Source organism: Pseudochaenichthys georgianus, unplaced genomic scaffold (assembly GCF_902827115.2).
Source record: "Pseudochaenichthys georgianus unplaced genomic scaffold, fPseGeo1.2 scaffold_535_arrow_ctg1, whole genome shotgun sequence".
NCBI lineage: Eukaryota > Metazoa > Chordata > Actinopteri > Perciformes > Channichthyidae > Pseudochaenichthys > Pseudochaenichthys georgianus.
The window spans coordinates 83,743-96,897 of NW_027263096.1; the positions used below are offsets into that span (position 1 = coordinate 83,743).

At 40.9% G+C, this 13,155-nt stretch overlaps 1 protein-coding gene across 2 annotated transcripts; it reads left to right on the forward strand.

Annotated features, from left to right (window-relative positions):
- The first annotated feature begins 1,715 nt into the window (after positions 1 to 1,715).
- Positions 1,716 to 12,775, forward strand: LOC117443093 (E3 ubiquitin-protein ligase TRIM39-like). Of its 2 annotated transcripts, none has more exons than XM_034079030.2 (3): positions 1,716 to 1,803; positions 2,838 to 3,080; positions 9,519 to 12,775. In XM_034079030.2, exons 2-3 carry the CDS (start codon positions 2,840 to 2,842, stop codon positions 11,141 to 11,143), a joined length of 1,866 nt encoding a protein of 621 aa, XP_033934921.1. In that variant the 5' UTR covers positions 1,716 to 1,803; positions 2,838 to 2,839; the 3' UTR covers positions 11,144 to 12,775. The 2 variants fall into 2 exon arrangements, with proteins under 2 accessions (XP_033934921.1, XP_033934922.1); XM_034079031.2 differs by having other exon boundaries at positions 9,522 to 12,775.
- The last annotated feature ends 380 nt before the right edge of the window (positions 12,776 to 13,155 follow it).

The following is a 13,155-nucleotide window of genomic DNA, read 5'->3' on the forward strand; positions in this document are numbered from 1 at the left end:
GAATGACAAGAAAAACATTACCAATATCTGACCAATCACGGCTTTGATAGGGCCCACTAATGCAGGCGAAGAGATGTCGGCGAAAAGACAGTTTCAGTCCGGCGCAAGCAAGAGGAAAAAAAACAAAACATGAAGAAACTAGAGCATCACTCGAAGAAGGGTTATTGTATGAGTCAAATGTACAACTTGCGAATGTTGTATAAGTCAAATGTCAAACTTTTGCCAATTGCCATATTAAAACATCAGCTGCAATTCAGGACATGAAGAAGGCAGTCTCTGCAGAGCATACAGGCTAATGGAGATTCAGTTATTTCCAGCATTCTTTATTTACCATTCATTCAAGTATGTTATGCCTTTGATCTGCTAACGTACAGGAGGAAGAGTGATACACTGTCTGTCTAGTTGGCTTACGTAACAGTTAAGTTTACAGCCTAAAAAACATGGAGCATTTGTCCCCCTCTTATTCATTTTTATGTCAATTAGCACATTTCATGGTGACGCTCAGCCTCTCCCCTTAACTCCTGCAGTCATCATCATGTCAACCACAACACAGAGAAATACTGATAGCAATGTGTGTGTAGTTGTAGATACATTGCTGACAGAGGGAACTACATTTAAATAGAGATTTAAGAAATATCAGTTTTTGAGCATGTCATAAGCATGTTTTGTCTTGACTATATTACAACTATATTATAATAAAATAATATAGTATTTATATTATTGAATTGATTATGATTATTATTATTATTAGTAGAAGTAGTTATTTGCATTCATTATATTTTAATCTTTTTGAGACTGGTATTTTCGCTATATTCATTCTGTAGTGCACTATTAAGATCAAAACATATCTTAAATCTGCTTGAATGATGGATTTCGTGTCTGCATTGGTCCAGGAGATCATCAACCTCCCAAAGATGACACTACAAAAAACTGCTCTGGAGATGTTGTTATTTCTCCACAAAAGTGAGTTACAGGAACTGTACCCAAATCTCTGGATTGCCCTCGGCATTGCAGTAACTCTTCCTGATACAGTTGCGTCTGCTGAGAGAAGCTTTTCCAAACCGTAGCTTATGAAGAGGTACCTCCGGTCGTCAATGGCACAAGAACGCTGTGTTGATAATAATAATAATAATAATAAACAGGAATTATATTGTATATCAAGTACTTTGTTTCCAAAAAACTAATTTCACTCCTGTCATTGGGGGGGCTCATCTCACAATGTCGCTTGGGGCCCCAAGTTGGCCAGGGACGGCCCTGCCGACTAACTCCCCTTGTGTGTATGTACAGCTCTCAACATGCCCAGACTTGTAGTGATTTTCACCTTGTTTAATTATTTCCGCCTCATTCTGAAAGAAAGAAGTGAAATGTTTCAACGTGACGGCCGTCTGGGTGTGTGGTGCGAGGCGGGAGATGTAGTTCATTGAGCGGTTTCACACAAAAAAAAGTGTTACTTCACAGTTTTACGACACGTTTTTATTTTTTTGACTTGCAAAATGATCTTTTAAATTGTCAAACATCATATGTGTAATTCGTGGCACAATTAAAACGGAATCGAAAGATAATCTTTCTCTCTCCATTGACTTCAATGCATACTTTTTCCGAAATAAGGTTCCATGGAGCTCCCCCGGAAAGGGGGGACTTCGCCTCTCGTGCAGCGTCAGGAAAAACAAGTTGACACGCGCCGTCTATGCAAATAATGATACTTTGACTTTCATTTTCATTTTCAGCGACGATACGGAGGGTAGCTCTCACGTGAAGGTGATTTCCCACCGAGACAAAACAACAACAGTTACTAATAAACAAGTAAGCTTTGACTTTATTACGTCTTCTCACGCTTTATGTAACTTTTATTGGATTTGAACTATTAAGCTGCAGCAGAGGTTCAAAGGCTTTATGCCACAGCAGTGTAGATATTTCGGTACCACTTTACAATAAGACTACCCTTATAAAGGGTATAACAAATAGTTTGTAATTCATTTATTAATTAGGTTGTGAACACTTTATAAATCATTAATAAGCATTTATAAGACATGAGATAAACAGGGCAACTGTGACCGGTTGCTTGCCAAATAGTGAGCCCACACGTATCAGGCCTTATATTGGCTACCTAGCTTACTTCGTGTTCTTCATCAGCCAGCATCCTTGGTATCTGTTGCTCACTGAGTTGATTCTCGCTCAGTAGCCAATATAAGGCTTAGTCCTCTTGCCAAATAGTGAGCCTGTGTTGATGAATGGAAACTATGTTAGAACTGGTTTATAAATGGTTCTTAATGATTAATAAAGTGTTTACTACCTAATTCATAACCTAATTATAAACCCTTTATGAATCCTTTCCTTTGGTCTTATTTTAAAGTGGTACCGATATTTCAATACAAAACGTAGGTCCAGCTTCTCCAACAATGCAACATAAATATATATAAGACATACAAAAACAATAACAAATTGTTATGTTGCTGGTTTAGGGCAACAAAAAGGTTTTTTTGTTCCAAAAGAAAAGTCAGAATTCTAACTTTTTTTCACAGAATTCGGACTTTCAAGTCAGAATTGCTGCTTTCACTTAAAGCTCACCTATTACCTAATCCTGCTTCTTTACACATACTCCAGTACAGGTTAGCTCTGGGTGTTAGCGATGCTTGCTAATGTAAACAAAGACCATATTACGTCCAAAACAGTCAGGCACACCGGGGACACAGATGTATGTATAAAATATATCAAAAAGTGCATTGTGCATGATAGGGGACCTTTAAGTAAAAACTGTCAAACGACGTTACAGTGCAGTAATTGGAATGTTAGGAAGCACCTAACCAGAAACCCTCTCCTCTGTCTTTCCCCTGCAGAAATGGCCTCTGCAAACATTTCAGAGGGGTTTCTGTGCTCCATCTGTTTGGATGTTTTCAAGGAGCCTGTTTCCACTCCCTGTGGACACAACTACTGCCGGGCCTGCATCAGCCGCTACTGGAGCTCCGGGGACATCATCCAGTGTCCGCTGTGCAAAGAAACCTTCCGGACAGCCCCCAAACTGAGAGTCAACGTCGAGTTCAGAGACATGTTGGAGATTTCCAAGAGGACCAAACAAGCAGGTGACTCAAATTCCCAAAATGTTCTGAATTTGTAAAAGGTATTTTTTCAAAGAACGTTTTTTCTGATTTTTGGGAAAAAAAATTGTCTAGAATTAAAATGTTGAATTTATTACCTTGGATTTAAATAATTTGCGTAACACTTTTCTAGTTTTATAATAATTATACTTTTGAATACTGAACAAGTGTTTTGGTAATGTAATACCATTTTTTAATTGCATATACATATTTTTAAAACAATAATGTGTTTTGCCTATATATTTTAATAAAAATAAATTCCATTTATTGATATATACATTTTGATATAGAGCACGCTCGTGAACTGTCAACGGGGGGGGGGATTAGCGCCGGTGTTATGCCGTGTTGTGCATGCCCACTGCACCTCGCGTGAGCGCGCCACAGCGTAAAGCATAAACTCCCAGACATGTCGATGATTTGTACGGCATAGTTAGGTCTGGAAACGACATAAGGGCGTAACACCGGAGCCTGCTGCAGGGACACTGTGGCGCTGGTCTGAGTTTCTTCTAATCCGTCAAAATGACGGACTGCTTTCAGATTTTTCCGTCATTGTCAAAAGAATTCCGACATAGACGGAATATATTCGGTTAACCCGACCTCTGGTCAGGAGACTCACAAAGTGTCAGAAAATAAAACCCTCTCTCTTTTCCTCCGTACCCACATCTCTAAAAACGGGGGAACAACGGAGCTGATCCAGATTTGCTGATATGATGTAATATCACGGCCCTATCAGAAACGTTGCTGTCAGAAACAATGAGACGTGTTCTGGAAGTAATATGGTCTTTGTTTACATTAGCAATCCAATCCAATTCACTTTATTTCCAGAGCACATTTTAAAAACATGGGTTTGCCAAAGTGCTTTACAATGAACATAACATTATAACAAAGTCTAATATTACAAGAATACATCAGCCTGTCCTCCTACAAAAAACGACCATATAGGCCGATTGTTCAAGCCCTTATTACGACCCAGAGACACGTTTAAAGTGTATGTTGTTTCTTACACGACTTTTTGATTCGATTTCTGGCGAGAAGTGTATATTGTACTCTTAGAATCCACGTCCAGTCGATGTGTAGGATCTATAGTTTGATAGATATTACGAAGATGATTTGAGGTCTCGTCAGGAGAACGTGTATGCAGCTTCCATGTAAAGTTAGCGTCGGTGAAAACAGTTTTTCCGGTCTCGAAGTTTTCATAATAAAACCGGATGTATTCCCCTCACTGTCAAATGATTACGCAGTGATATCTGCATTACTCATCCACTAAAAAACATCAGTTTATCCTTGTTAATTACACAATATTGATTGGTTTAAATTTTGTACAATGCTTTTGTGTTTTTAACTCGATTCAGAGAATCAAATAGTTTTAGACACTACAGTTTCCGAAGGCACAACACTACCCAGAATCCCCAGCTATCGTTTGAGACTACAACATCCGCCTTGCTTTACAAACCCCGTGATTAGTCATCAAGCTCTGTGATTTGATGTTGGAGTGGCAGTGCGACAAAGTTACGCAGAGTGCCAAACTGCTCTATGAAATGGAATGGAACCACGACAGACTTTCCAGAACTGGAATTGGACGGGTCCAGCCCAGCCCCCGTCCCACAATTAGAAGTTGCCAGTATTAAACTGTGTACACCCTGGAGGTTTAGGGGATACGAAACACAGTGGTGTTATCAAATTTAAAACATATAATTAATAAATGGGTGAATTAATATACCCACATGACAGCTAAGGTCAGAAGAGTGTTACGGTCACTGTTTAGATCGCGGAAAGAGGTAGGACCCAAAATGCAGACTACAAAAATATAAAGATCTATAAACAAAAGCCAGCTTTATTCTTAAAGAAGCAGATCAACAAAAAACATGGCAAGGATAATCCATAGGTCACACGAGGAAGATAACGTACCCAAAAAACGATCGTGACCAACATGAAGGGAGAAAGGGAAAACAAACAATGAACCGACACCGAACACAGGAAGAGACAAGACAAAATACAGGGAGGGGTAATCACGAGATGAGAAACAGCCGGGCAGGGGAGGAGAAACACAAGGGCAACAGGTGAACACAATCAGACGATCAGACACACCAGGGAAACTAACGACAGGGAGGAAAACACAGGGAGAGGGACCAGACAAGAAACAAGGAGGAAAACATGACAGGGAGAACAGAACAGCAAAATAACCCCACAACTAGACACAACAAAACTCAAACCCTGACAAAGAGCTTTATTTAACAGCTAGTCTTATGTCTGTGACCCCTCCTGTTGTTCATTGATGAGCCTGAAACATGCACTTGCCAAGGTTCAGATGCACATTTTGCAAATATGGCAGTAGCCATCGATCGTCTTAAGATAAGATAATATAAGATATACTTTATTGATCCCAAGTTGGGAAATGTTTTTGTTACAGCAGCATGTACTACTTTGTTCTACTCCACTACAATTCAGAGGTTAACTTGGTATTTTTACTCCACTACATTTATTTTAGTTACTTTGCAGATTCTGATTAATGATGTGAAATATAACCCTTATTAAATCAGACTTTAGTTACACCTGAGTCAAATTCAGGGAAGGTGATTGTCAAGTGCGAAAATAAACTATCCAATATATTGGACGTTAAGTACTTTGTCAGACTTCAGGATAACCCCCAAAAAATGTTCTTATTCAAAAGAAGACCTTAACTTCAAGTATTCTTTTATGTTTAAATAAAGCTGTGACAGTGTTCTATTTGTCCGTTTGAAAACATAGGCTTAGTCGGTTTAATTAAGCTCCAACATTTTTATTTTTAACAGCCACAACAAAATAAATATTGTTTGACAAAAAGGGAACAGTATAACTTAAATAAACAAAATAAAAGTCACCAAACCAGGCCGTCCATCACTCATGGAGAGTAAACATGTCCCAGCTGTTGCCTTCACTGCAACAATCTCCCGAGTGAGCACTTCCAGGGCCAACACTGTCCCTTTTGAACCCATAGCCCCTCCCCCTAGGCTTACCATCAACAGGTTACACAATTAACTCAAAACCACATTGTCAACATAAAAATCCGACCCAAACATAAACAGGTTAACTACCTCTTAACACAATCATTCCCCATAATTAACAAATGCAAAATAAATAATAAATTGCATGGTTCATGACATCCTATTTAAATCAAAGAAGTGATGCGCCTCCGTCTTTTCCACATTGCCTTTGCTGGGAAGACGGCGGCCGCACGACAAACGGAAGAGAGCAGGAAATGTTTTTGGTGTGTGTGTCGGCTGTCAGTGGCAGAGTCAGTCACCCTGTGATCCACTCCGTCACAAAAGCCTTATCAGTTGGTCTGTTTTGCACATCCTCCTGTTAATATCTTTGGACGTCCTGCACTAAACTGTTTTATTGTAGAGATCACTACAGTATCTTCTTGATATTTTCTATTCTATATTTCTATCATGCCTTCTACTTTCCCCCAATTGTGTATGTAGGCTACTCTTAATATTTAAATTTGTTCATCAAATAAAACGTATTCAACCACTAAATTCAATAACGTGCTTTTACCACTAGGCGGTGCGGGTTAAAAAAACAGTGGTGTAGTTAATAAAACATAATAATGTCAAACATAATATGATAATATATATTAACTTTATTGTGAAATTAAAGGAAAATACAGTTTCAGTCTCTCGATGTGAAGCTTATGCATTGTACCATGAACCTGTATAGACCTGTAACAGTCAACTGCATGAGGAGTTGGAAAGGTAGTTCAGTAAATAATATCTTTAAAAACTACAAAAAAGTCCCTTTCTATCAGCTGTGCACCGTTATGGTGTAAATACAGACAGATCTACTAATTGGATCAAATGTAAAAGTCAGCCGAATTAGTGTTGATACTGCAAGGAGACGTATTGTGTGAAAAGAAATGGAAGATGTTGTTTAATGGCTGATATATTTATGATCCACGTCACGTATTCAGTTTTGGTTGCATTTCTTACAGTTTGTCAAAAGGTCTTCTGATCAGGGCTCTATAAATAAATATCTAGGGCAGATATGTAATATTTAATGGAGCCGAACCGTGTATTACAATGCCGTTATGTGATGACTTCCAAAAAGAAAAGCAAGAACACTCGGAATAAAGTATTATTTTATTTTTAAAAAATGTTTTTCCGATTTCATATCATATAAACACCATATCCCGACATGCATTGCGGCGTGATTTTAGCCTATCAAAACCTCTGAAAAAAGAAAGGTGTCTCTCAGAATTGAAAGAGAAAAACCGATGGGAAAAACACAAAAGCATTGTACACAATTTAAACCAATTAATGTCGTATAATTAACTAGGATAAACTGATGTTTGTTAGTGGATGAGTAGTGCAGATATCACTGTTAAATCATTTGATCATTGGTTTTATTATGAAAACGTCGAGACCGGAAATACAGTTTTCAACCCGTAACTTTACATGGAAGCTTGCCGCATATACACGTTCTCCTGACGAAACCTCAAATCATCTTCGTAATATCTATCAAACTATAGATCCTACATATCGACTGGACGTGGATTCTAAAAGTACAATATATACTTCTCGCTTGAAATCTAATCAAAAAGCGTTTTAATTAGGGATGCACGATAATTATCGGCCCGATAATTATCGGTCCGATATTAGGAATTATGACGTCATCCCGATAAACCGATAACAGTATTAATAGCCCCGATAATATACAATATATTTTTTGGGTAAAAAAAAAGAAAAAAATACTGAGGTGTGGGTGGATTGGGATGAGGGGCGCTTGTTTTTCACTCGGCTCCTCCCGTTTTGCCAGTACTATGGTGTTAGTGGTTTAGGAAGAGGGGAGTTCTTCACAAAGCCAGCGCTCCCTAATACTTCGAACCTGATCAGTCACCTGAAACATCGCCATCGCTACGATGGTGTGTTAAAAGCTTACGAAGACAATAATACAATACAGTGTGTGTGTGTGTGTGTGTGTGTGTGTGTGTGTGTGTGTGTGTGTGTGTGTGTGTGTGTGTGTGTGTGTGTGTGTGTGTGTGTGTGTGTGTGTGTGTGTGTGTGTGTGTGTGTGTTTCTGCGCACGCGCGTTGGAGCTATGTGCAACTCAAGGCATATGCTCGAACCGGAGCTGCCTGGACGCTGCAATCATGTTGCTGAGTGTGCTGACTTTTCGTACAATATCCCGCTGTCTGCTTCCTGCATCAAGTCAAGTGCTCGGCGCAATTGTGTGGATAGAGCGCTCCTCTGTTTTCATTTAAACAGCTCCTTATATCCGTTAGCGCAGCTAGCTAGCACCAGATGCTAACAACAACAATGCACGTAAGGTCTCTCTCTCGCTCGCTCGGACCACACGTACACACACCCTCCCGGTCCTCCCGATGGCCAGTCGGTGCCTGCCGGTGAGCGTGGAAGTGTGGTCTGCCACAAGCGGGCGGCAGGAGCGGGCTGTCAGCATCAGCTTGTAGATGGTATTTTAAACTCGATGCGCTCTGAAGCTACGGGGCGGCCGAGGACAAAAATACACATGCGTTAATCGCGTTAAAATAATTAGTGGCGTAATTTTTATTTTTATTATCGATTATCGGTATCGGTATCGGTCTTGAGAAGCAGGAAGTTATCGGTATCGGTATCGGTTTCAAAAAACCAATATCGTGCATCCCTAGTTTTAATGCCAAACTATCCTACAATTTAGGATTTTACAGAGAGGGTTATTTGTGAATGAACGGGCCGGGAGCATGTTGTTTCTTACACGACCACTAGAGCACCTCTAGTGCACCACTTTCAAACGTGACTCTGGGTCGTAATAAGGGCATGAACAATCGGCCTATATGGTCGTATGAGTTGGAGGACTTGTTGGAATACATACAAGGCACACATAAAGGCTATGGACAGACAATAAAGCATACAAATAGGTACAGCATAGCTCAGTCTGACTCGAAAGCGTCAGCAAGCATCGCTAACACTCAGAGCTAACCTGTACTGGAGGGAGTATGTCTCAAGAAGCAGGAAATAAAAAGGAACTCACCTGGTGGTAAACCTGAGAGAGAAAGCCTTCGAGCTCCACACTGTTTCAGCAATAATCCTTGATGTGGTTTGGAACATAATATAGCATTTAATCACGGCAGCATTTCGCTGAGTTTCTGCTCGTCTCTGCAGCTCTGCTGCATGCACGCTCCAAAGGGGCGTGGCCACGGCAGCTCGGGTTACAGTTGACGAGCCAGACCCAGAATCAGCACGTTAGTAACAGGGCTTGAACAGAGGGAGAAGAGGCGATGGGTGATCTGTTTGGTATTTTGAGCAAAACACTTCAGAGACATGTTTTGCATAGATATGGCCCTATAATATATTGTTCAAATATATCATAATAGGTGAGCTTTAATATAAAAAAGGAAACCTTATGAAACATTTAAAATATGAAAAAATAATCTTTAATTTTCCAAAGCAGGTGAGGATGGAGGATCCCCGGCCGGGCCTGGAGACGTGCCCTGTGACCTCTGCCAGGGGAATAGGAGGCGTAAGGCTGTGAAATCCTGCCTGGTTTGTTCGGCCTCTTACTGCGACGCTCACCTGAAGCCCCATCGCACCGTGCAGAAGTTAAAGTGGCACCAGCTGATCAACCCCGTGGATTCCCTCGAGGAAAGGGTCTGCAGGAAGCACAACAAAGTGATGGAGTCTTTCTGCAAGAGAGACCAGTGCTGCGTTTGTTCCGTGTGCCTGAAGGAAGACCATGTGGGGCATGACGTCGTCTCTTTGGAGGAAGAGTTTAAGGCGAGGAAAACTATGTTGCAGCGTGCAAACACATCTATGGCCAACGCTATGAACGATAAATGCAACACGGTTATAAGAGTGTATAACTTGATGGCGCAAAGTAGGCAGAAGCTGGAGGAAACTAAGGTGGAAGTGATCCAGACCTTCGATGGTTTGGTTGCCGCGATTCTCAGAAAAAGAGCTAAGCTGATGGAGGTTTTGGAGGAGAAGCAGGGAGCTGCAGAGCAACGGGATAAAGCACTACAGAGACAGCTAAGGCTGGAGCTCGCAGAACTCCGTGAGACGAGTCTGAAGATGGAAGAGGTTTTAAAGACAGAGGACGAATTTCGACTCCTGCAGAACCTACCATCCATCCCCTCTGCAACACACACAAGGCATCGCTATTCAGAACGCCAAAGTCTCCTGCAAGTAGAGGAAGTCTTGAGAGCGGTGGTTAAAATCGAGAAGACGCTCAACGAACACATGGACAAGATTATTAGAGAGGTCCTTCAGAGGGATACGGAAGAGGAGGCCTTCGAAGAACAGCAAACCCTGTTTGACGATGAACTTGGTAAGATCCAGGAGCAACATGCAGTAAAAGTGACTTTGGATCCCAACACAGCTCACCCGTCCCTTATCGTCTCTGAGGACGCGACACAAGTTTGGGATGGATTCTTCAAGAGGAACATCAGCGACAACCCTAAAAGGTTCGACTCGCTCCATCTCGTCCTTGGGAATGAGGGGTTTTCCTCCGGGAAAATCTACTACGAAGTATCCCTTAAAGGACTGACAGTATGGGAAGTGGGAGTGGGGAGAGAGTCCATCAACAGGAAGGGTACTGTCAACTCGTCGCTTACTCCAGAAAATGGATTCTGGACGTTGGGGTTGTATTGGGGACGATGCCAGGCTAACTCCAATCCTCCGGTCCACTTGCCTTCGATTAAAAAGCTCCAGAAGGTCGGGGTGTTTGTGGATTTGGAAGAAGGGGTCGTCTCTTTCTACAACGTGGACATGAGGGCTCAGATCTACTCGTTTACAGGGTGCGTCTTTGGAGGTGCATCATTTCTGAGTAAAATACTAGTGTTTGGGGCGAGGACCAGGATCTACCCGTTGTTCCGACCCAGTCCTGAGGAAGGGAGCGCTCCTTTACGGATCACTAATGTCAGAATTCAGTGTTGTAGTCAAGTCACCAATTCACGAGTCCAAGTCACTCTCAAGTCCCCACTTTCCGAGTCCAAGTCCGAGTCACCTAGGGAGAGTAGGAGTCGAGTCCGAGTCCAGGACTCGAGTACTCCATCTCTGAGTCAGAGACAAAAATAAAGTAGAGGGTCCTACTCGGACAAGATCCTGGGTTTTGTTATAATGGCGGAGGATTTTTCTCCTGCTGTGATTCTCTCCGGTTAGTCCACCAGCAGATGACAAACACCCATCTCTCCGCCTCTTCCAAGGGACGAGGGGACCGTGCGTAGGGCTGAACGATTAATCGATTTTAAATCGAAATCGCGATTCGAGATGATGCGATTATCAAATCGCAAAGCCTGCGATTTTTTGTAACTTTAAAAAAAAAAAAAAATTAAAAACTTGACTTTAAAGCAACCCAACGGAAGTTTCATGTAAGTTTAGTTCTTTCACTCGTAGCTCGGGCTGCGGGGTGCTAGAGACAGGAGTATGTTGATACGACCTTCCTAGCCGGAGTTATGGCCGCATTTTACAATAAACTTCCATTGGGTCGCTTAAAAATAAATATCGCAATTCGAATCGCAATCGCAATATTTGTCAGAAAAATCGCAATTAGATTTTTTCCCAAAATCGTGCAGCCCTAACTGTGCCGCAAAGTTTCTGTCGCCGGTCAACATGTCCGTTAAAGTAAAATCTTCCGGACAAAATTAGAAAATTGCCGGTCAGAGGTCTTATTGAACTTTAACACAAATTGATAACGACTCTCTATAATATAATAAACGGAGCCTCTCTTTTCCTCCCCCTCTTCTGACAGCCCAGCAGCTGATCTCTGAGCAGGAGAGGTGCGGAGAGGGAGGCGGGGCTATTTCATCGTTATCAGGAAATGATCGTATCGAGGCGTACAGACCACAGACGGAGCCGTTTGACCCCCCAGAGCGTTTTTTCTGCAAATCTATCCACCTTGGGACCCGTTATCGTTTCGGGGGTCCGTTCCTATCGTTTTGTTACAGCCTCGTGTAAATGAAAGGGCTATACGCAAGAGAAACTATGCGGATACAACCCGTTTCGTCCTCGTGTAAACGGGGTCTAAGATAAGATGACCCTTTTTTCTTTGACATTTGGACGTTGCAGCAGCACAGGGAGAGCAATTGTAAAGTAGAATAAAGTAGTGAATGGATTTGTTTCTTTCTTTTCTAAACGTATTCATTTCATGGTCAAAACAAAAGCAGAAAAAACAACAACTTTTTATTAAGGAAGAAATGCACATGTGGCAAAACATCATAAATATTTGTATGTGCAAATAATACTGTAAATATTGTGATCATTATAACTTTCTATCATAGTTTCCTATTTCTACGACATTTCGCTCACCTTTATTGTGACTCTAATGAAATGTTTACATTTTAAAATGTGCTGTTTATTTTGGGATTTTATTAAGACTGTACTTTATGCAATGTGTAATGCCTAAACACACTGCTGCTCATGTGCACAGTATATAACTCATTGTACACTTTGACTCTATTGTTTTCCTTTCTGATGCTGTGTTGGTGATTTTCGAGCAATCTCTGAAGGAATCATTTATTTTGGGGTTTATTAAGTTATATCTTATCCTAAAGAATAATCAATAATGTTCCTCAGCTCACTCTTATTTGGCTTCTTTAGTCATACTCATGTCTTGCTATCGTTTGCTATTTTCTTCAGCTGTTAAGATTCACTTTTAATTGTTGTTATATCAAAATAAAATATAGTTGTAATGATATATTTGTTTTCTGAAATGGATGCAGTTGTTGCCTTTGGTCACTTGAGGGCAGTGCACTGCACACACAATAATGGTATTCTGCTAAACTCCTAATAAACAAATACACAAGTTACTGTGCACAAAACAGGAGATACATATTATTATTCAAAAGACAGTCATTGTAATGTCTTCATAGGTGGGTTATATTAAGTGTCCACAAGAAAAACACAACATTACCAGAAAAAAAAATGTGGTGCATTACATTACATTTAGCTGACGCTTTTATCCAAAGCGACTTACAATAAGTGCATTCGACCAGGAAGACACAACCTTGAAGAAAACAGAATCATATAAGTACATCAGGTTTCATAGAGCCAAGCATTTCAAGTGCTACTCAACTGGCTTTAGAGGAGCC